Source organism: Eschrichtius robustus, chromosome 7 (assembly GCF_028021215.1).
Source record: "Eschrichtius robustus isolate mEscRob2 chromosome 7, mEscRob2.pri, whole genome shotgun sequence".
Taxonomy (NCBI): Eukaryota; Metazoa; Chordata; class Mammalia; order Artiodactyla; family Eschrichtiidae; genus Eschrichtius; species Eschrichtius robustus.
Window position 1 is genome coordinate 134,631,013 of NC_090830.1, and position 24,565 is coordinate 134,655,577.

Consider the following 24,565-nt stretch of genomic DNA (forward strand, 5'->3'; position numbering starts at 1 on the left):
CAGAGGTTGGCAAAACTTTCTGTTAAGGGCCAGGTACCTTTGCAGGCATCACTGTTCAACACTGCCTTTGTCGTGCGAAGACAGCCATAGAAAATCCCTCAATGAAAGGACGTGGTTGTGTTCTAAGAAAACTTTATTTATACCACCTCACACCCATTAGAATGGCTAGTACCCAAAAACAAAAACATAAACATAAAAACCCAAAACAAAAAAACGCAAGCGTTGGCAAAGATGTGGAGGAATTGGAACCTTGAACTGTTGGCCAGAATGTAAAATGGTACGACCGCTGTGGAAAACAGTGTGGAGGTTCCTCAGAAAACTAAACACAGAATTACCACCTGACCTAGCAATTCCACTTCTGGGTATAGACCCAAAAGAATTGAAAGCAGGGACTTGAAGAGATATTTGTTCACCCATGTTTACAGCAGCATTCTTCACTGTAGCCGAAAGGTGGAAGCAAGCCAAGTGCCCATCCATGGATGAGTGGATAAATAAAATGTGGCGTTATCCATACAGTAGAATATTATTCAGCCTTTAATAGGAAGGACGTTCTGACACATGCTACGACATGGATGAACCTTGAGGACGTTATGCTGAGTGAAGTAAGCCAGACACGAAATGACAGACATTGTAGGATTCCACTTCTGTGAGGTCCCTAGAGTAATCGAAATCCTAGAGACAGAAAGGAGAAGGGTGGTTGCCAGGGGCCAGGGGCTGGAGAGAGTAGGGAGTTACTGTTTAATCAGGACAGAGTTTCTGTTTTATGAAAAGAGCTCTGGAAATGGATGGTGGTGATGGTTGCACAACAATGTGAACGTATTTAATGCCACCGAAACGTGCGTACATTTAAAAATGGTGGAAATAGTCAATTTTGTGTTACATGTACTTTACCACAATTTTTTTAAAGCCTTTATTAAAAAAAGAAATCAAAAAACTTTATTTACAAAATTAGGCTGTGGGGAACCTTGCTTTGAAGGATGGGAGAGAGAGTTGTACGTAGCATGGGAAGAAACCAGGGGTGGGTGTGTATTAGTCGTAACAGTAATTGATGCCGTTCATGAGACAACTGCCGCATCACAGACATGGAGACGTCAGAGAAGCCTGGTGAGGTGTGTGCTAATAACCCATTTTCCATAGAGCGACCCACCCTAAACCATCCGGCCCATCAGGGGCAGAGGTGCTTCGTGAACGTTAGCCCGGGCTATGTAGCAGGATGTGCTTTAAGCCACGATGACGCATGAACTCTGTGTACGGCAGGCACTTGCTGCCCAGATGAGTTAGAAAAGAGATTAACAAGAGAATGTGTTTCAAGTCTTTGCTGTAAAGTGCCTTAAATGTTAAGGGTCTTAAACCTGGGAAAAATTAGACAACATTCTAAAAATAATAGGGGCCACTATGAAAAGGCTACACACTGTGGGATTCAACAAACTGACATCCTGGAAAAACCAGATCTATGGAGACAGTAAAGATCAGTGGCTCCCAGGGGCGCAGTGGGAGGGGGAGGATGGAAAGGCAGAGCACAGAGGGTTTTTAGCACCGTGAAACTATTCTGTATGATACTGTCATGGTGGAAATGTGTTCTTGTATATTTGTCCAAAGCCATAGAATGTACAACCCCAGGAGTGAGCCCTAATGACACTCTGCACTTTGGGTGATGATGATGAGACAATGTAAGTCCATCAGTTAGAACGCAGGTACCGCCCTGGTGCAGGATGTCAGCCTTGGAGGCGCCAGCGGGGATGGGGAACTCTCTGTACATTGCGTTCAGTTTTGCTGTGAACCTAAAGCTGCCCTTAGGAATCAAGTCTGTTTAAAAATAACAACAACAGTAATAATGTGGGAGGGGGGCAGGATGGGGGAGAGCGGAAGCAAGCATGAGCAGAAAGTGGTAATTGTTGAAGCTGAGTGAGGAGTACGGGGGTCTCTTTTGCTGCCTGCTTTTGCGTGTGTTGGAGATTTTCCTCGATACAGTGTAAAAGGAACACAGTTGCAGGGTTATACTCGTATCATGCTGACCTCACTGATTGACGCTCCTAAGGAAGGTGGCATAATTGTGACCCGTTGTCACCTTGATCTAAGCCTACTGTAAGGAACATGGACTTTTGCCCCCCTGAGCTTTCGTTTCCTTATTTGTAAAATGTTAGGTAATTCATACCCCCCAAGACTCGTCAGTATCACACACAGTGATGTCTGTGACGTAACAACACTGCCTGGAACATACAAGGTGCTCAGAAAATGCTCACCAGCAAAGCAGCAGAAAGTTAGGGGGGTGGTCAAGTGGCAGAGGCAGAGAGCGGTGGTCGGTCCCGCCACTTTCAGGATGTCTCGCCTTCAGCCCACAGTGGTTCGTGCGCAACACACACTGTTTTGGCCGGAACCTGAGACAGGAGACAGACCATGCATCCAGAGTACCAGTGTGTTGAGTGTGAGTTGGACCTGCAGACCAGGGCCCACAGATGTCTGCGCCAGGAGACCCCCCAGCAGCGATGAGACCTTCTTAGTCTGGAGCAGACCCTCCCTGGGAATTCTCTGTATTCCTGGGCCTCACGGACTGAGCCCACTTCTCCCAGAGCTGGCCAGCAGAAAGGTTCAGAGCGATTTGCATTTTAGTTAGGAGTCTGATGGATGTCGAAGGCTTATTGATTTGAAAAAGAAATGAGGAAATCTCATGCATTCAGGAAACAAGGGCGGCTGACCCTTTTGCCTTTCTGGCCTCTTCCCTGCTTTAAAGTCTTCAGGGCCCCCATTGCCTACCGTCAGAGGTACAGATTCTGCACCTTGGTGTCTCCAACCTCTCACGGCCCCAGCCAACTCTTCCAGCCTCATTCCCAGAAAGTTCTCATGACGCTGGTCTTCCCACCGTTTCCCAAGTTGCAAAGACTGGAGGCGGGTCCCACCAAAGCCCCCCGCCTTCTGTGTGCACCACTTCACCTCGAGACACACCAGGGTCTTTCCTAGAAGTCACTTCTCTGTGCTCATGTGGTCTTCGTTCCTCACCCAAGATCCCACCAGGGCAAGTGGCTGATGCTGTTTAGACACTGACTTGACGCCGTGCTGCTTGTGGGAGGTGCTGGGAGACCGATCAGCTGGAGGAAAGCGTCCGTCCCTTGGAATTGAAGTGGCAGCTTCTGCACCGCTTTCATCACTTCACCTGAAGTTGCCTCTCCTTCCCAGCATTCCTGAACGATGCGGAAATCATTTTCAGGCAAATTTCCAGCTGTGATTCCTTGACTTATTGTTCTGCAGGGATAGGATGCGTCGCTTTACATTTGTTGCCTTTTTTTCTAACCACTTTGGGCAAAACATTTTGTTAAAAGATGCAGATTTTTTTTTTCCCCCAGAGTGGCTCTTATGTGAATGCCAGAGGTATTTAAATGCCCTCGTATTGAACTGTACAATCTAATTATATAGCTTAAAGTAAGTTTAGAGAAGGAATAAGAGAAGCCCCACAGCTTCAACATTTGAGAAATGGGGCTTTGCCTTGCCCTGGAAGCTCAGGGCATCTCTCGATAGATGTATTTCTCTCTGTAGTAATAAGGCCTCTCATCTTCCAGTTTCATTGGCAGCGAACACTGGGTAACAGAGATACAGAAATGCCTGTGGCCCTGTCATAATAAAGTCATTTTAGGGACTGTAATTGTGCCAGGAGCTTCTAGTAGTTAAATTGGTTTCTGATTATGTTCCGCTTTCTAAGTTCCCTTCTTCTCAGTTAACACATAATTATTTAGGACTGTGCTACTTTGGTTGCTCAGCACACATTGCTTTCCAATAGGTAGCTTTGGGGGACGGTCCCCTGCTGGAGCTCACGAGGCAGCCTTGGCCCTTTTGTGCAGAGATACAGTGGGGATGTGGGTGAGAGGCAAGGCCGGGGGTTGGCTTCTGGAAAACGCCTGTGGTTGGGAGACGTGGAAACTGGCAGCTGCCTCCTTCTCAGAGCCTCGCCCCTCCTCACCCAGCCTTCTCGCGAACACATGCAAAAGTCGAGTCATGGGGCTTGTGTCCCCTTTTTACCAAATGCTACTTGCCATTTTGTAAAGCGTCAGCCGACGTCATAGTGTTCAAATGACTTTGAATTATGTGGCAGTACATCTTCCTTACCTTTAATCTCAAAGGCAAAGAAAAAAAACAACCTGAGATTTAAAGTTCAAGATAGTTTAGAGGCCCCATAGTTTAGTACCTTTATGTGTTGGTTGAAAATAGGAGAATCTCAAAAACTTGGGCACCTTTTGAAGGTCTTCTAGCCATATGTTTACATGGATGTAAAGAGAGAGAGAGAGATGGATGGGTAGATAGATGCATAGATAGATAGATGATAGATAGATGGATAGGTAGATGGATAGATAGGTAGATGGATAGGTAGGTAGATCGATAGATGATAGATGGATAGATGGATGGATGGATAGATAGGTAGATGGATGGATAGGTAGATGGATGGATGGATAGATAGGTAGGTAGATAGATAGATAATAGTTGGTAGAAATAATTAGATTAAAACTGTAATTGGATGTGTCTGTGTGTGTAGACAATTAAACTCATATTTGACACCATCAGGAATTATAGCACAGCATTTTGTCCGTGTAGAAGAGAAGGAAGTCAAGGAAAACTTCCTGGGCTTTTCTGTTTGTTTGTTTTTAATTGTATGAACTTTGGGAATGAATGATGTCTGTGTCACCAGGCCCCCAGATTATTTAAAATGGGTAACGTTGTGACGAGAGGGGTAAAGGTGGTGACCTTGACTCTCTGGAGACAGGAAGGTGTCAGTTACCAAGCAGAGTGAGATGGAGTTCTTTCCATGGAGCCATTAACAAGAAAAGGTGCAGCCATTTGTCTGGAATGATTTGAATGTCTACAGACAGTACATCTAGACCTTAGGGCTTCTGAATCTTTGGGGGATTTGCCTGTGGCTCTCTCTACGTTATTTAGTTTGTGTGTTTGGTTTTACCTTTAAAATTTTTAGATTATAAATAAATCCTTTCATAGATTAAAAATGATTGAAAAGAGCTCTGTGAAGTATTGGCTTGCCCTTTTTCTTAATCATTTTGACCTTGTGGGACAGCATCCATGAAAGCATTTAGTTCTCACACCATTAGCTTCGTTTTTTAGAAGTTACTTCACTCTCGCGGCTCAGAATGAGACATGACTTGCTTGGTTCACATCTCTTCCACTCCCTCTCTTTTCTGGCAGAGTCAAAGCAACACCTTTCTGAACTGCTCCCTGCCTTCCACCCGCCATGTTCTCTGTCCCCTCCCTGCAAGCATCTCGTTCTCGTGTTCTTGGGAGCTGGGAACATTATGAACAGTAGGCATGACCTCTATTCACTGGGTCCTGACATTTATGTACAATAATGTTGGATGGAGAGAATAAAGACCAATGCAGATTGCCAGAAGGTGGATTCCCCCTCCCCTCTAGAGCAGGCTCTGAGTGTGTGTGTGTGTGTGTGTGTGTGTGTGTGTGTGTATGGGTGTTTGTTTGCGTGGTAGGAGTTCCTGGACATACCACTGGCTCTGAGACATCTGTTAGTGCAGTTATAAACTGATGCTCCCTTAGATCAGAACATTTCTAAATATGCACAGCGGTAAGATGTGCTTTGGGGGATCCTGATGTGTAAAAGACGAGGTTCCCTCCATTAAGGAACTAGCTCCAGAAGTGGAGGGGAGCAATGCCCAGCCATAAATGCCAAATGCCTAGTGAGAAATTTGGTTACCAAGAACCTCTAAAGAGCGGAACCCCACAGCGGAAAATCTACTCGGAATGCAAGGACTCCAGGGAGAGCCGGGGGCTACCAAATATTCTAGCCTCCCTGAGCCCTCTAATGTGGGTCAGGGCCTGATCTTCTGGGCCAGCTCATCCATCCATCATCCATCCATCCATCCATCCATCCATCCATCCATCCGTCCATCCATCCATCCATATTCATCCATTCATTCTTTCCTGTGGCTAATACATAGTGAACATATGTGATGTGCCAGATGCCAGTTTGGCATTGCAGACACATGGATGAATAAACAGGACCATTTGGGAACAGTCTGGAGGGCTTCTCTGTCCTTGAGTGCAACTCCAGCAGTGCCCAGCGTGGACAGGGTCACCAGGGACGCAGAGCAGAGCCCGCTTGCACCCCACCCTCCCTCTCATTGCTCCCCAACAGAAAAGACTTGCTCTTCCCCTCTGCTGAGCTGGGCTGAAACCCTTCTTTTCAGACTAGTAAGGCATCCTGCTGTCCAATCGCTTGGCTTAGCTCTGATGCTTTCCATAATCTTTGACTGAAAGCAGATTGTTAGGCAAAAGTTTCTAATGTGATTTTCTTACTTATTTCCCTCGGTTTGATAGTTATTAGAAAAAGCTCATGAATTACAGCAGATATTAAATATTCTTACCTAAAAGTTAGCCTCTGTTTATGTTTCTTTTTGCCTAGTTAATTGATTTGTGTTCAAGTGGACTTGGAACATTGCTAAGATTTTAATCCCATCAAGTGTGAAAGGTAGGATGGAATGTATGTGTGTCCCGGATGGTTCTGCAGAAGTGAGGTGGCCCTTGATACCTGTAGCCTGAGTGGCTCACCTCTGTTGCAGCATTGATGATGATTTTTATTTGATCATCCCTTTAGTTTTTCCCCTACAACTTGTATTCTGTGTTATTTGGTTTTTTGTCCTGGCTTTTTAAAAAATTTATAGCGACTCTAAATTATAGAATCTCTCTCAGCACTGCTCCTTCTCAGTTGTCAGTTCATTAAAAAGTTTTTGCTCAGCCTTCATATTATTTCAGCATGGCATCTTTTTTTTTTAAGTCATTTTGAGCAATATCTTTATTTAACTAGCTGAAATTGTTCCAGAGCTTAATTAGAAGTAGCGTATTGCAGCTGTTTGGGTGCTATCTTGAGGCACAATAATTAGCCCGTAATAATAATGCATGTCCTAGTGAACTTGTCGTTATTGTCATAGAGGGCTGGAGGGAGTGGCTTCCTTAAAGCTCATAAGGACTCTGGGCTACGCCAGTGAACGGCCAATTTCTGAAGCGGAAGGAAAAGTTAAGGGGAAAAAGAAAATGTCCCTGGCCGTAAGCCTAGTGGTTTTGTGCTGTATGACAGCCGCTCTCCGCCCCGTGACAGGAAGTTGTTTTACTCCACTGACACCTGGGGCTTCCTCCGGTTGCTGGGGTCAGTGCAGTGCACGTCCCCAGGTGCTATGGAACACAATTGCCAAGGGTCACGTGGGCCGGGTAGAGCATCTTCTCTTGAGCCACGCATCCCGTACTTCTGAGGACCGAACATGACATGGGCAACCTCAGCCCAAGACTGGAGGGCTGATTAGGGTTGCCAGGTGACCTGTATATATGAGGCGTATCCTGAATCTAGTGATTTTGTCCTGGTCCTGGATTAATTTGTCAGGATGCCCTCAATGCCCTGTATTCAGCTTTTTTTTCAATAAATTATGAAATTCAGCCAGAAGATCTATTTTTCCAGTTTAACTAGGCATCCTATAGTGGCAGAATCTGGCCACCCTATGGCTGATGCTACTGCCCACTCCATGCTCCTGGATAGTGGACAAGCCAGCACGCCCACGCCCCTCCATTAATAGTCACTTGCAGCACCAATTCCTCCTTTCTGGTTATGTCTCAACATCCTCAGGGAAGAATTCAGATAACGCCGGCTACGGTTTCCTTCAGCCACTAAGATAGCAAACTCCGGCACAGGTCATCTGTCATACTCGTTTTGGTCCTGGATCCCTGATAGGTCTCTTAATGAAATGATGTCTGCAAACCCTCTTTCTTTGAGCTATGCCAGAGAAAGCTGCATGATAGTGGGTGTTGGACAGGAGGTGATGGTGGGAGGTGGTGATGGAGACCTCCTTAAAGCCCCAGGTGGACCTTCCCTCTCTCCCTCCTCCCAGGCTAACTGACCTTTAGTGGCTCTGGGACTGTCAGGGCTGGGGAGCTTCTCCAGGCATTGCATGGCTAAAGAGATCCTGTTGTCAGAGAGCACCAGTTCCTAGTAAGTAACCTAGATTTCTCTTACACTCTGGCTGCTTCCTGCTGTCTAACTAGAGGAAGTGTAATGAAGTTTATTATCTGCGACCTAATGCTAATTCCTCTTGCGTCCTGCCTTTGTGCAGAGGGAGAAGGGTCATTTAAAAAGAAGTATCAGGACTAAGCTCTGTTGTTGTAAACACTCTCCAGAGTAATAAAACAAATCTACTGAACAAACAACCTTATGAAACACTTAGTACTCTGGAGTCATTTGTGACAACCCTGAGTTGTATAATATATTTCATCACGGAAAAGGAAAGGTCAAGGTATGGAAGGGTGTGATATTTTGTCCTGTGTTCTTAAAATGGTACCTTATCAATGAATCAATGAATTAAAATTCCTGCTAAAACTCTTGTCAAATTACTCTCATATCTACTAAAACTTTTTTATTTTATTTAAACAAGTAAACAGTGACTAAAATTAGCATTTGGCATATAGGACAAATGATACTGAAGTAAGCCATACGTCCAAGCTTGATGATATTTCACTTATCGATTAAAAAAAAAAATGTTGCCTGCCATATCAGTAAACAAAGGATATTGCAGCCATCAAGCCATCACATTATAGCCACCCCTGTGGTGAGCCCTGAGTGAACTCAGGATGAGAAAGCACAGGATACTGGCCCCACATAGCTGAGATGCATATCAAAGGAATGATTTCAGTGAGCCCAGACTCTTATATTTTCCCATATATGAAAAACACTAAATTCCTTAACTTGAGATATCTGATTTTCTTCTTCTTTCTTTCTTTTTTTTTTTTTTACTGGAATATAGTTGTTTTACAGTGTTGTGTTAGTTTCTGTTGTACAATGAAGTGAATCAGCTGTATGTATATACATATATCCTCTCCCTCTTGGACCTCCCTCCCACCGCCTCCTCCATCCCACCCATCTAGGTCATCACAGAGCACCGAGCTGAGCTCCCTGTGCTATACAGCAGGTTCCCACTAGCTATTTATTTTACACATGGTCGTGTATATATGTCAATCTTAATCTCCCAATTCATCCTACCCTCCCCTTTCCCCTCCGTGTCCACATGTCCATTCTCTAGATCTGCATCTCTATTCCTGCCCTGCAAATAGGTTCATCTGTACCATTTTTCTATATTCCACATATATGTGTTAGTATACAATATTTTTTTTTCTCTTTCTGACTTACTTCACTCTGTATCACAGACTCTAGGTCCATCCACATCTCTACAAATGACCCAATTTCATTCCTTTTTATGGCTGAGTAATATTCCATTGTGTATATGTACCACATCTTCTTTATCCATTCATCTGTTGATGGACATTTAGGTTGTTTCCATGTCCTGACTATTGTAAATAGTGCTGCAGTGAACACTGGGGTACATGTGTCTTTTTGAATTAAGGTTTTCTCAGGGTATATGCCCAGTAGTGGGATTGCTGGGTCATATGGTAGTTCTCTTTTTAGTTTTGTAAGGAAAATTCATGCTGTTCTCCATAGTGGCTGTATCAATTTACATTCCCACCAACAATGTAAGAGGGTTCCCTTTTCTCCACACCCTCTCCAGCATTTATTGTTTGTAGATTTTTTTTTTTATTTAACATCTTTATTGGAGTATAATTGCTTTACAATGTTGTGTTAGTTTCTGCTGTATAACAAAGTGAATCAGCTATATGTATACATATATCCCCATATCCCCTCCCTCTTACGTCTCCCTCCCACCCTCCCTATCCTACCCCTCTAGGTGGTCACAAAGCACCAAGCTGATTGCCCTGTGGTATGCAGCTGCTTCCCACTAGCTATCTATTTTACATTTGGTAGTGTATATATGTCAATGCTATTCTCTCACTTTGTTGCAGCTTACCCTTCCCCCTCCCCGTGTCCTCAAGTCCATTCTCTACGTCTGCGTCTTGATTCCTGTCCTGCCCCTAGGTTCATCAGAACCATTTTCTTTTTTTTAGATTCCATATATATGTGTTAGCATATGGTATTTGTTTTTCTCTTTCTGACTTACTTCACTCTGTATGACAGACTCTAAGTCCATCCACCTCACTACAAATAACTCAATTTTGTTTCTTTTTATGGCTGAGTAATATTCCATTGTATATATGCGCCACATCTTCTTTATCCATTCAACTGTCAGTGGACACTTAGGTTGATTCCATGTCCTGGCTATTGTAAATAGTGCTGCAGTGAACATTGTGGTACAGGACTCTTTTTGAATTATGGTTTTCTCAGGGTATATGCCCAGTAGTGGGATTGCTGGGTCATATGGTAGTTCTATTTTTAGTTTTTTAAGGAACCTCCATATTGTTTTCCATAGTGGCTGTATCAATTTACATTCCCACCAACAGTGCAAGAGGGTTCTTCCCTTTTCTTCACACCCTCTCCAGTATTTATTGTTTGTAGATTTGTTGATGATGGCCATTCTGACTGGTGTGAGGTGATACCTCATTATAGTTTTGACTTGCATTTCTCTAATAATTAGTGATGTTGAGCATCTTTTCATGTGCCTCTTGGCCACCTGTCTTCTTTGGAGAAATGTCTATTTAAGTCTTCCACCCACTCTTTGATTGGGTTGTTTGTTTTATTGATATTGAGCTGCTTGTATATTTTGGAGATTAATTCTTTGTCAGTTGCTTCATTTGCAAATATTTTCTCCCATTCTGAGAGCTGTCTTTTAGTCTTGTTTATGGTTTCCTTTTCTGTGCAAAAGTTTTTAAGTTTCATTAGGTCCCATTTGTTTATTTTTTTTAACATCTTTATTGGAGTATAATTGCTTTACAGTGGTGTGTTAGTTTCTGCTTTAGCAAGATCCTTTTTGACCCCCCCTCCTAGAGAAATGGAAATAAAAACAAAAATAAACAAATGGGACCTAGTGAAACTTAAAAGCTTTTGCACAGCAAAGGAAAACGTAAACAAGACTAAAAGACAGCCCTTAGAATGGGAGAAAATATTTGCAAATGAAGCAACTGACAAAGGATCAATCTCCGTTTGTTTATTTTTGTTTTTATTTTCATTACTCTGGGAGGTGGCTCAAAAAAGATCTTGCTGTGATTTATGTCAAAGAGTGTTTTTCCTATGTTTTCCTCTAAGAGTTTTATAGTGTCCGGTCTTACATTTATGTCTTTAATCCATTTTATTTTTGTGTATGGTGTTAGGGAGTGTTGTAATTTCATTCTTTTACATGTAGCTGTCCAGTTTTCCCTGCACCACTTATTGAAGAGGCTGTCTTTCCTCCATTGTATATTCTTGCCTCCTTTGTCAAAGATAAGGTGACCACAGGTGTGTGGGTTTATCTCTGGGCTTTCTATCCTGTACCATTGATCTATATTTCTGTTTCTGTGCCAGCACCATACTGTCTTGATTATTCTAGCTTTGTAGTATAGTCTGAAGTCAGGGAACCTGATTCTTCCAGCTCTGTTTTCCTTTCTCAAGATTGCTTTGGCTATTCGGGTCTTTTGTGTTTCCATACAAATTGCAAAAATTTTTGTTGTAATTCTGTGAAAAATGCCATTGGTAGTTTGGCAGGGATTGCATTAAATCTGTAGATTGCTTTGTGTAATATAGTCATTTTCACAATATTGATTCTTCCAATCCAAGAACATGGTGTATCTCTCCATCTATTTATGTTATCTTTGAGTTCTTTCATCAATGTTTTATAGTATTCAGAGTACAGGTCTTTTGTCTCCTTAGGTAGGTTTATTCCTAGGTATTCTTTTTGTTACAATGGTAAATGGGGTTGTTTCCTTAATTTCTCTTTCTGATCTTTCATTGTTAGTGTATAGAAATGCAAGAGATTTCTGTGCATTAGTTTTGTATCCTGCAACTTTACCACATTCCTTGATTAGCTCTAGTAGTTTTCTGGCGGCATCTTTAGGATTTTCTGTGTTATAGAATCATGTCATCTGCAAACAGTGACAGTTTTGCTACTTCTTTTCCAATTTGTATTCCTTTTATTTCTTTTCTTCTCTGATTGCTGTGGCTAGGACTTCCAAAACTATGTTGAATAATAGTGGCAAGAGTGGACGCCCTTGTCTTGTTCCTGATCTTAGAAGAAATGCTTTCACTTTTTCACCATTGAGAATGATGTTTGCTGTGGGTTTATCATATATGGCCTTTATTATGTTGAGATAGGTTTCCTCCATGCCCACTTTCTGGAGAGTTTTTTTTTATTATAAATGGGTGTTGAATTTTGTCAAAAGCTTTTTCTGCATCTATTGAGATGATCATATGGTTTTTATTCTTTAATTTGTTAATATGGTAGATCACATTGATTGATTTGCATATATTAAAGAATCCTTGCATCCCTGATCATGGTGTATGATCCTTTTAATGTGTTATTGGATTTTGTTTGCTAGAATTTTGTTGAGGATTTGTGCGTCTATATTCATTAGTGATATTGGTCTGTACTTTTCTTTTTTTTGTAATATCTTTGTCTAGTTTTGGTATCAGGGTGATGGTGACCTCATAGAATGAGTTTGGGAGTGTTCCTCCCTCTGCAATTTTTTGGAAGAGTTTGAGAAGGATGGGTGTTAGCTCTTCTCTAAATGTTTGATAGAATTCACCTGTGAAGCCAACTGATCCTGGACTTCTATTTGTTGGAAGATTTTTAATCACAGTTTCAATTTCATTACTTGTGATTGGTCTGTTTATATTTTCTAATTCTTCCTGGTTCTGTTTTGGACAGTTGTACCTTTCCAAGAATTTGTCCATTTCTTAGTAATCTTTTGAAGTTCTGACTACCTGGTCTTTGTTGCAAAAACTTCTGTGGATCCTGGCCCCACCCTGACCTCTCTGGAGCCGTCCCTCAGAGCGATCTGAGATGCTGTGTCCTAGGCTTAAGTCCTCAGTTTTGTCCGCCGAATAAAACATAATTCTCACCTTTTAGGTTGTGCATTTTTTTCCAGTCGACCTGCCAAACCATTCCAAGCCTGACAGTGTGTAATAGTGCTTTCAAATGCTTCACTTTAAAAAGCCAGCTAAGCGAAGACCAATTTTATAACACTAATACATTGTGACTTGAGAAAAGTATTTAATTTGCACCTTTTCTTTTTTAAAAAAATTAGGGTTTTTAGTGATATTTTTCATATGTTACTTTCACACTGTTATTTTGGTCTGTTTCTTTTATTCTGCGTGTGTCCTTGATTAATTTGGAGAACGTCTGCATATAATTCTCTGGGCTTTTCACTGGCAAAACCTCACAGCTTTTCACAGGACTTAGAGAGTTCCCGTGCCAGACAGTCTTGGATTGTAGCTAATTGAAATGCCAAACCTCCAAAGGTGCCAGAGCAGAAGTGTGTAATTATGTAATTTTCTCTTGATCTTTCAGAGTCTTTCTGCGAGCGATTAATCAGTATGCAGATATGCTGAACAAAAAATTTCTGGATCAAACCAACTTTGAGCTGCAGGTAAGAGAAGAGGTAGACATGACCTTCGTTGGGAAATCATGTTAAAACAAATTGCTGGTCTGAGCCCATATCTTATATTTCTAATCCTTGAACTTAAGTTTTCCCATTTAAGGTGTGGAAATGGAATTTACAGTGTGTGATACTGGAACCCGAGGATTGAAAATGATGCCTTTGGGCTATTTGCTCAATTTAGCGAGGAAGGAGATGGAGCTGTTTCAGAGTGAAAGTCTTGAATCAGAGTGACAAGTAGGGACTCTCTGAGCAGGAAGGCTGCCACGTCTCAATTGGTGAGGCTGCCAGGATTGTCTCAGACCATCCTAATGTGATGAGGATCAGCCCAGGAGGCGAAGCGGGTCTGCATCACTGAGCCCAGCTTGCTTGTAGATATAGATTTTCCCCTGATATGTTCTCTTCCGGCTTTGTGCTGCCCCAGTTGGCCTTTACCAGGCAAAAGGTCGCAACCCTGCAACACCCCTGGGCTGTGGTCAGCTGATCCTTCCATGTTGGCCCTACTTCTCCAGTGCTTGTGGAGTGTGTGTGTGTGTGTGTGTGTGTGTGTGTGTGTAAAAAGGATTGATTTTTCCCTGGCATGATTTCTTACTATGCATCTGCTATTTGTGACTCTCATTTCCACTGAACTTCGGATATATTTCTGCTAATCATGATTTTGCCATTATGTAGTTTCATTTACTAAAGTTTGCAAATAAAAGCATCCAAATGCAAACAGGTTAGTTTCCTGGGTAGGATTTTTCACTGAGAAGGAACCTGAAGAATTTATGTATACCCAGAGGGTGGTCTGGCTCAAAAGTGAGTTACCAGATGACAAAAATTAGACAACCATCTACCTTCCCTTTTTCATTGTCTTCAGAAAATTTAGAGCTAATATGCTATTCGGTTTATTAGATTAAGTTCTTAGGTGCTTATGCCCTATTTCTTGTATCATTTTTTTAAATTAAAAATGTTTTATCGTCATTTAAGTACATAGTAGTACATCAGGTACTGTGTGTTTGGAAATGTTACTTACTATTTTTCACAGTTTTAAATGTTTTATTATTTTCTCTGCTTAATGTTTGTTTTCACATGTCCTAATACACAGATACATGCACGTAAAATATTTATGCAGGGTAAATCCGCACATCGAATAAAATATGAAAGGCCCCTTACCACCCTTTCACCCTTTTCTCCCTCTGCTGGGTAACTTTTGAAATCATTGTTGTGTGTTCTCCTTGAGGCTTCTTTAAGCATTTACAGTTGACCCTTAAAAATGTGGGAGGGCGGGATGGAAGGTGATTAATCTGAGTGTAATTCAACCAAGCACAGACTATGTAGTACTGTAGTAGTCACTACTGAAAAATATCCACCTGTAAGTGGACCCTAGTAGTTCAAACTCGAGTTGTTCAAGAGTCAGTTGTATCTGGACCTAGACCTGCTTTCTTTTGGTTTTGAACGTGAATTGGGTCGTGCCAGCCATGGTTTTCACTTCTATCATATTCCACAACGTAAATGTACCAACATTGGTGCAGGCATTCCTGCACTGATTACCTGCAGGCTATTTTCAGTTTTTCCCGTTTCCAAGCAGTGCTTCCACGAACAGTGTGACACACGCATCTCAGTGCTGCATTGCTATAGAACAGGTTCCTGGAAGCATAATTGCCAGGCTGACTGGTAAGATATTTTAAGTTTCATGGACACTAATAAATGACCGACCTAAAATGCTCTAGCAATTTGCAATCTCACCAGCCTTCTCTGAGAGCAGTCATTGTCTAGAGTCTTCTCCCATACCAATTTCTTTAAAATTGTTGATTCTTATTTTTATTGGTATTTCTCTGATTGCTGGTTGGGTTGAGAGTACTAATTGGCTGTGAGGATTTCTAGTATGAACTGTCTGATCATTTCCTCTGCTCATTTTTCTCTTGGGCTATTTGTCATACTTTTTCATAAGTTGGAATTCATGATATAGCCTAGTCACGGGTTTAGGTTTACCGTATAGAAATGTTTGATTTTTCTGTAGTTAAATGTGTCAGTTCTTTAATGGCTTTTGGGTTTTATGTTTTGCTTGGCAAATCCGTCTTTGATTATAAATTTAACTGTTCTTTATGTAGATAGTCTCTGCTAATACCTTTATAGTTCTGCTTTTTTTTTAACTTTCCAATGATTAATCCATCTGTGATTTCTTTTTTTAATGAGTTTTGAAAAATTGAAGTATAGTTGATTTACAGTTCTGTTTGCTTTAAGTGTACAGCAAAGTGATTCAGATACATATATATATATAAAATATATTTATCTATATTCTTTTTCAGATTCTTTTCCATTATAGGTTATTACAAGACATTGAATATAGTTCTCTGTGCTATACAGTTGGTCCGTGTTGTTTATCTACATCTGCATTTTCTATAGTTAGTGTTAGGGGTTAGAGTTTAACTTCACTTTTTCCCACATTATTATATTGTCAAGAAAAAATGAGTCAGTCTAAGAAAGAATTGGAAGATTTAATTCAAGCTGAATTTGAGGATTATAACCCAGGGAGAACATCTCAGAAAGCTCTGAGAACTGTTCTGCCAGTTAGAAATCAAGGCACACTTATATAAGTTTTTTTGAGACAGAGGGTGGTACATCAAATGACATATTATTGACAGTTTACATAATCCATATCTAAGTCATCAAGTTGGGTCATGTGACCCCTTACAAGGTCAAGAAGGGATGTTATCTTTTTTTTTTTAAACATCTTTATTGGAGTATAATTGCTTTACAATGGTGTGTTAGTTTCTGCTTTATAACAAAGTGAATCAGTTATACATATACATATGTTCCCATATCTCTTCCCTCTTGCATCTCCCTGCCTCCCACCCTCCCTATCCCACCCCTCAAGGTGGTCACAAAGCACAGAGCTGATCTCCCTGTGCTATGCTGTTGCTTCCCACTAGCTATCTGTTTTACGTTTGGTAGTGTATATATGTCCATGCCACTCTCTCACTTTGTCACATCTTACCCTTCCCCCTCCCCATATCCTCAAGTCCATTCTCTAGTAGGTCTGTGTCTTTATTCCCATCTTGCCACTAGGTTCTTCATGACCTTTTTTTTTTTTTTTTCCTTAGATTCCATATATATGTGTTAGCATACTGTATTTGTTTTTCTCTTTCTGACTTACTTCACTCTGTATGACAGACTCTAACTCCATCCACCTCACTACAAATAACTCAATTTTGTTTCTTTTTATCATCTCACACTGGTCAGAATGGCCATCAGCAAAAAATCTAGAAACAATAAATGCTGGAGAGGGTGTGGAGAAAAGGGAACACTCTTGCACTGTTGGTGGGAATGTAAATTGATACAGCCACTATGGAGAACAGTATGGAGGTTCCTTAAAAATCTAAAAATAGAACTACCATACGACCCAGCAATCCCACTACTGGGCATATACCCTGAGAAAACCATAATTCAAAAAGAGTCACATACCACAATGTTCATTGCAGCTCTATTTACAATAGCCAGGACATGGAAGCAACCTAAGTGTCCATCATCGGATGAATGGATAAGGAAGATGTGGCAGATATATACAATGGGATGTTATCTTTTAAGGAGTTGTCTTGTTGATGCGAGGAGAATGTTTCTCTTTATGGTTGAGCAGCTATTTTCTGCCGATGGCGGAGGTTTGGTCAATGCCTAATGCAGATACACAATGCACAGTGAGGGGAGAAAGGAGTCCAAAGGGCAGAGAAGAATTTTTATGTTTAAATAACATATGAATTTTATTTCACATTATAAGTAGTTTCTTCTTTCCCAATGATTTGAACTGCCACTGAGAAAACTCATAATTACAAATGCATGTGTGTACAGTTCTGTTTTCTGTGTTATTACCTATGAGTTTTATACCCAGCTAGTATAACCAGGACTTCCCCGTTAGTGTGTTATTGCAAAATTATCTTGACTCTTTTTGCGTGTTTCCTCTTCTGTGTGAAATTCAGAATCACCTTGTTAAACTTCTTAAAAATGCTGTCTATATTTTAGCTAGGAGTCTATTGAATTCATAAATAATTGTAGGGGAAATGTAACAGCACTTTGGGGAGTACGTGGCAGTGTTTATTTTTTCCCATCCCACACAGGAATATTTAGGCCTTTTTATGTGTCCTTCATTAGGTTTTCTTGTTTTATCCATGTAGGCCATGCCTATCGCGTGCTGAGTAGATGGCTGTGTATTTCAGGCGTGACTGCTGTGGGTATGGGCTTACTGGTTATTGCTGAGCTTGTGCATTGTTTCATGCATACGGTCCTCTGGACACTCCCTTCAGGCCCAACACCTTGGCTGCAGTGAGCCCTTTTGGCCTTTGTCCCTTGGAAGTGTGAAGTGCATTTGATTGTTCCACTTTGGAGGGCTCCCAGCCTCCCACCCCCAGGGGGAGGCTTGGGTGCCATGTGGCCGAGGCCGCCTTCAGCGTGTGGTCCAGGCAGCGGGCGCTCCCACAAGGTGCGTTTTTATGTTCTAACATTCCCTGCACAGTTCTCTCTCCTGACACTTCCTTCTCCTTGAACTAATCATGCCTGTGGGCTGCTTCTGCTTCCCTCTGTCCCTCCTCGGTCTGCTTCTCATTTCCAGCAAGTATGCTACCAAGAATTCTTTTTTCTTAACCTTATCCTAGTGAGCTGCCAGCCTGACACCCTATCACCTCCCCAGATCTGTAGTGTATATTTCATACAAACAGAGACCTTCCCCTACGTGACTAGAGTAAGAATACCAAATGCAGGAAATGTACATTCTCATCAACCCTAACCAGTCCTCAGACCACATTCAAGTTCAGTCGTCCCAATCCCATCCTTCACAGGTCAGCATCACAAATGCCATGAGTTGTCACATCTGAAATCACGCATAGCTTACACGGTTTTTTTTTTAATGTTTATATTTTTATGTGATTTTTTTAAAGACTTTATTAATGGCAGTTTCAAGTTCACAGCAAAATTAAGAGGGAGGTGCAGAGATTTCCCGTAGACCCCCGCCTCCTGCACACAAAGCTGCCCCACTATCAACATCCCCCACCAGATGGTACATTTGTTACAATGGATGGACCTACACTCACAGATCATAATCACTGAGTCCTTACTTTACATTACGGTACACTGTAGACGTTTTGCCCACTCTGTGGGTTTGGACAAATGGAGAATGACACGCATCCAGTTCCATTGCCCTAAAACTCCTCGTCCTCCTCCTATTCATCCCTCCCTCCCCCGATGCCTTCAGTTTCTGCGTGTCTTTCGTCTCCTTCAGGCTAGCACAGTTGCTCACTCTTTCCTGGCTGTTCTGTCCTCGGCACTCTTGCAGAGCACAGGTCTGGGTTTGCAGACGGCCCTGCACTTGGGTTGCCTCACGTTCCCCAGTGCTTAGACCCAGACTGCGCCCTTGGGAGGAACATCACAGAAGTCATGACCCCTGCCCCCCACGCCAGATGCGCCCACCTCCTGGGGGGCCCCCTCGTCCTGTTCAGGCTCTGACAATGGCCAGGGGATTTTTGAGGTGCACAATAGGCAGCCTCCTCATTCCTAAGGATATAAAAATCTCCTGTGGGTCCCAGTCCTGCTTTACAGGTGGAAACGCTGAGTCTCCAGGCACGCGGGCCACGAGGGAACCTCCTTCTTCAGGGCATTGGACTACGCAGTTCCCCTAAATATCTCCCAGGGCAGGGTTTTCAGGAGACTTGTGGCTCAGCTGTCGTCCTGGCAGCTGTGTGAGTGAAGAGAAGGAATATAGAGTTAGTGAAACTGGCATTTAAAAAGACACATTCGTATTTTTGTTGATGTTGTTTTTATGGGCAGCGGGTATACATTAAAATACGTTCTGGGTCCTGCTCTAGTGGTGCCCCTGACCCAAACGTGGCCAGGGACCCCTGCCAGTGCTGTGAGAGGAGGGCACTGCTGGGAGATGGGTGGCCATAGCGGGGCGATGTTAGTTCCAGAAACAAAGGAAGCAACTTGTACTTTATTGATTTGAGTCACCCCTTTTATTATAAAAAGGCCTGACAGAGAAAGTGCCTTTGTGGGCAGGGAAGAGTGTGGCCTGTGAGGTCCAGGATGGCCCGCTGGAGACCCTTGTTCTGCTTCACGTGGTTTTTTTTTTTGTGGTTTGGAGCAAGTGTCTGAACCTCATTTGTGAAATGGGAAGACCAGCACTTACCTGGGAATGAGCTGCTCTGTTCCTGAGGAAATGCCGGTTCCTGAGGAGCACCGGATAGATGAAGCCCACCACACTCTTAGCTACCTCCATGCTTGAAAATTTCCTCTTATTTCTCTGGTCACTGAAAATAGAGTCATTATTGTTAACACCTTGTTTTTACGTAACTCTGTGTAACCATCACATTGGATGCAATGAATATTACCCCTGTTTTGTAAATAAGAAAACCAGTACCCACAGATTTCTTCCTAAGATCATTGGAGGCACCTTGGAGCTTGGACATGTGATGGAAACTCTCTCCAGCTCTTTCCCACTGGGAGCAGGTGAAAGTTCCCCTGAAATATCCTGTGGTACAAGAATGGTCCGCTGAGGAGTATCTGTGATGGCCAGTCTCTGAGCCCCTTGCTGCAGTTCCTGGGGGGGAGGGTCTCCCCGCTTATCTCTCACCTGCTCTCCCCAACCCCCCACCCTCGGGTGCTGCCCTCTGAGAGAGGATGCAGATAGAAGCAATCTGGAGGAAATGTCCCTAGAGTTTTCATTTGCATTTGAGAAATCCCCATGGGTTCATCCCTCAAATATTGATTATTCCTGATGGATCACTTAAGTTGAGCCAGGCTCTGCCCCAGACCTGGAATCCTGCCCCCACCCTATGTACCATGGAGTGTAAAGGGAGGACGATTAGGGCAGGACTGTAGGGACAGACCAAGGTGCTCAAGGGCGTGGAGAGGGCGAACACACCTGGTCCAGGTATGCTGAGACCCAGTGAGGGAGGAGAGGGGGGTGGACCCGGCATCTGCAAAGGCCCAGGGGTGGGGAGAGCGTCAGCTCAAGGATCTGATGGGAAGACAAGGGTGCAGAGTGTGGATGGAAAGGCTGCTGCAAGGCGGAAGCAGAGGGAACCAGGCCGCGGGACTCCCCTTCAAACTCTGTTCTGACCGGAAACGTGTGGGAAGCTCCTGAAGAGGTTTGAGCTGGGGTGTGGCCCCCTCAGATTAGTGTCAGTTTCCTCTGGCTGCCTTGTGGGACGAGGCGAGGACAGGAAACAGGAAGCAGGCTGTTCTGGTGTGTGAGGGATGATGCTGGCCTGGGGTGGGTGATATCCCAGCACTGAGACAAAGTGGGTGGGCTTGGGAGGGATTTATAAGGTGAAGCGGAAGGACTTGCTGATGGAAACGGTGGGATGCTGTGAACGACAAACCCCAGAATAAATCCCAGGTTTCTCCCCTGGGCAGTGAGGGGTATGCCCGTGCCATTTATTGAGTTCAAGCGGAAAGCCCCCATTCATGATCCAAGAATTCGTCCTTCATTTTAATTTTCTTCACCTGGTCTTAAACATTGACCTACTCAGGGGGTCTTAGTTTCATGACTTTGGGAATCTACCCCTCATAACATTTCTTGTTGAAGAACACTTTTATGGGATACTGTGTCCAGATACACAGAGCTTCCAGTGAAGAGCTTTAGGATGACAGAATCATTTTATAGTAAATTGTCATTTAAGCCACGTACAGTCTGTAAGTAAGTCCTTGAAATATAAAATGTTGGATCTTTTTACGTTTTCCTCAATTTTCTAGTGTTTATATATTTTTAGTATCATAAAAATGATAAATTATAGAAATCTATACAGTAAGCCCCCTACCTACGAACCTTCAAGTTGTGAACTTTCAAAAATGCAAATGTGCGTTCGCTGTCCAGTCACGTACGTTAGTTCACGTGTCTGGCGTACGTTGTCCCTTGCGTGCATCCTCTACAATTGGTTGTGCTTTTGTGTACTTTACAGTACTGTATAGAGTACAGTAGTACAGTATCTTTATTTCAAGCCCAGGATGTCCGGAAGCAAGCGTAAAAGCAGTGGTATATAGCTGATTGTGTTAGTTGGGTACCTAGGCTAACTCTGTTGGACTTATGACCAAGTTTGACTTACGAACGTGCTCTCGGAACTCCTTCATATGTACGGGACTTGCTGTATACTGTGAGGTAAGGGGCTCCATAATACAGTATTAATAACAGCTAACATTTATTACGTGCTTACCGTGCTCCCGGCACCACTGGATGGGCACTGCATGTCTTTACTCCCTCCGTCCTTGAGCAGCCCAATCAGGTAGGTACTGTTGAAATTCCCACTTTACCTGAGGAAACCGAGGCACAGAGAGGTTGGGGTGTCCGCCTAAGTAAGTGGATGAGCTGGGATCTGACTGCTTGCACTGTCAGAGCCCATGCTCAGCCCTGAACCACACCGTGGGTGGCTGATTAGCAATGTGTATGTAGAGAGTGCGGCTTTCAAACCTTTCAGAAGTGTGTGCTGGGCAAATGCTACTCTAAACGTCTCGGAGCGTTTCCGAGATCCTATATTAATCGGTTCGGCACCTTAGCATCTCCCCTTTTTGGTTTCAGCTGTGGAACAACTATTTTCACCTGGCTGTCGCTTTCCTCACGCAAGAGTCCTTGCAGCTGGAGAATTTTTCAAGTGCAAAGAGAGGGAAAATCCTGAACAAGTAAGTCCACGTAGCCCCAAATGCACGGGCAGGAGCCTGCAATTCTGTTAGCACAGTCTTCTTGCGTCCTCTAAGCCAACTGGTTACCAATTGAGATGTAATCATGGTGTAATGAGAGGGTGGTTTCAAACCATGAATTGAGTATTGCCTTTTGTGACCCATGAATCCAGATCTAAAATTGCAGATCCATTCTGGTGGGTTGCAAGTCAGTGTCATTCAAGACTATTAGCACCGAACAGAATGGGAGTTTCGGGAGATAATTGCTTTCGCTGTGCACCGTGCTGATGTCACGCCACGTATGGTTTGCTGTATTGCTTAATTGTCCAACGCTGCTTCAAACAAGGAAGCTTCTGGCAGAAGCTGTTGGCATCTTGGGATTGTGGAACAACTCATTGCGGAGTGGTGAGTCATCTGGGGTTCCTTCTTTGCAAGAGATGACCCCGGTCCTCTTCCAGGCAGGAGCTCTGAAAGGGCTTAACTAGCCCTTGGATTATCCTGAAAACGTCTGAGAAGCCCCGGGGAAGCCAGGATCCCTGCCCGGCTCCTTCAGCACTGCATCCGGAACAGCTCCTGGTCCAGAGTCAGAAAAAGAACCCTTGCGTGGGTTTCTTTGCAACCCTTGGGCACTCTGAGGGCCTTGCCACCTCTCTCTCTGCCTCAGTTTCACCAGCGTCTCAGTTCTCTGGGGGCCCCTTCCATCAGTACATCACATTGCTAAGTCATCCGTCCCTGTTCATCACTTCGTAATCCCTCTGAGCCGTGTTGACGGTTCCAAGGCACTGCCAGCCCGGTACCGTCACTGAGGTTAGAGATTCCAGGGCCTCTCAGAAGGGGACAGCTGCTCAGCCCTCCCTCCTAGTATCCCAGGAGTGTGTGTCTCCCTTGCAGACCAAATGGAAAGCACACTATCCCTGGGGAGTAAGAAGTAGTTCAGCAGATATTTACAGAGCACGTATGACCTGCCAGTGACTTTCTAAGAACGTTTTATGCATTTTTCACATAGAATCATTCGAACAAAAACCAAAACAATTCCATAGGTTCTCTTATCATCTTTATTTTCCAGACGAGGAAGTGAAGCAGGTTGTGAACCAGGGTCCCGTGTCTCACACCGAGTCATTCTAACTCGGGCAGTTCAGAGCCCGAGACGTTTAGCTGGGCTGCTTTTAGAACCTTAACTCCTTCCCTGAGACCATCTGAAAGTCAGCTTTCATCGGGTCATCTTGGGACTTCCCTGGCTTCCCTTCCCAGTGGTTAAGACTCCCTGCTTCCCAGGTTCGATCCCTGGTCGGGGAACTAAGATCCCTCATGCCACGTGGAGCAACCAAAACAAAAACAAAACATCGGGCCGTCTTTCCTTCAAGCTTCCACAGTTGAATGACTGGTCTGTTGGCCGTTGATAGAGACAAGTGTTCCTTCTTCAGAAAGGGAAATGCACCCCGGGGGGCCTGGGCCCGGTGGGTGCCCAGCGGGGATGGCAGGGAAGATGGCCCCCACCTCCGAGCCAGCAGGGTTTATCCCTCATCTTGGCTCAGGAGACAGACTTTTCTAGGCAGCACCTTCCGGGGATTGGCTCAACAGGGATGCTACCACTTTGTGAAATTTACATTCCCTCAGTGCTCCCAGGAAGTGAGGGATGGCTCCCAGCTTGTTGTCCTTGATGAAAAGCTGTCATGGGGAAAGCTGTTGGTAATAGAAACACTAATAACCAGCACACACAGGACTCGGCCCTAGCCGCTCCCCCGCAGAGCCCTCCAGAGCCCTGGTTATCCTGTCCTGCCCTCCTGTGTGCAGTGCTCATGTGGGGTGAGGCTGGGGTCCAGCCCCAGCTCCAGCCGACACGGTGCCCATTCCTTGCCAAGCTCGTAGCTCATCCTACCCTTAGAGATGCCTGCGGAGGAGAATTGAGTTTAAACCGGAAATCTGCCTGAAAAGAGCTGACGTCTCCTTCACAGTTTGGAGAATAAAACTATTTGATTCTGAGCATTCTCCGGTCAGGGTGGGGCCCGTCTCTCTCCCCGGGCCCTTTCCTTGTTGGTGTGAGAGCATTAACATCTAAGCTAGAGCGACACCAATAAATGCATTCACCACACAGGGCCTTGCCTTGTCCACCAGAGAAAACGTTTGCTTCCCACATCGTGCTGTGCCTTCTGAAGCTTCAAAGCCAAGGAAAATTAAACACAGCCAGCTGGTGTCGCCCCTCCCAGAGGGCCGCTGAATCGGGCTTTTAGAATTCTCTCTCTCACAGCCGTGGCAAGGAGAGACTCCGGATTTTCCCTTTGAAATTGTCTCATGGATCCCCCGAGGGAAAAAGCCCCAAACATTTCAGAAATTGTCTTTGCAGGAGTGTCTCAGCTCCTGTGCAGCCCGAGGGGCCCTCTCCCAGGGGCACAGGTTCAGTGTGTGGCCATGCCAGGCCACCGAGGGGAAGGAATTTCCAGCGTCTGTGTTGAGCGCTCTTGGCCTATGAGGCCGCGTGGCTGAGATAAACCGCTGGTTCACCTGTTTGTTGAACCTG

The 24,565-nt window shown here is 43.9% G+C and overlaps 1 protein-coding gene across 2 annotated transcripts in view; it reads left to right on the plus strand.

Annotated features, from left to right (window-relative positions):
- The window catches only part of DOCK1 (dedicator of cytokinesis 1), a 525,198-nt gene that overhangs the window by 396,417 nt on the left and 104,216 nt on the right, over positions 1-24,565 (plus strand). For both annotated transcript variants that reach the window (XM_068548757.1, XM_068548758.1), the window contains exons 30-31: positions 13,320-13,398; positions 21,950-22,050. In XM_068548757.1, coding sequence (XP_068404858.1) covers positions 13,320-13,398; positions 21,950-22,050 — 180 coding nt within the window. The remainder of the gene's footprint in view (positions 1-13,319; positions 13,399-21,949; positions 22,051-24,565) is intronic.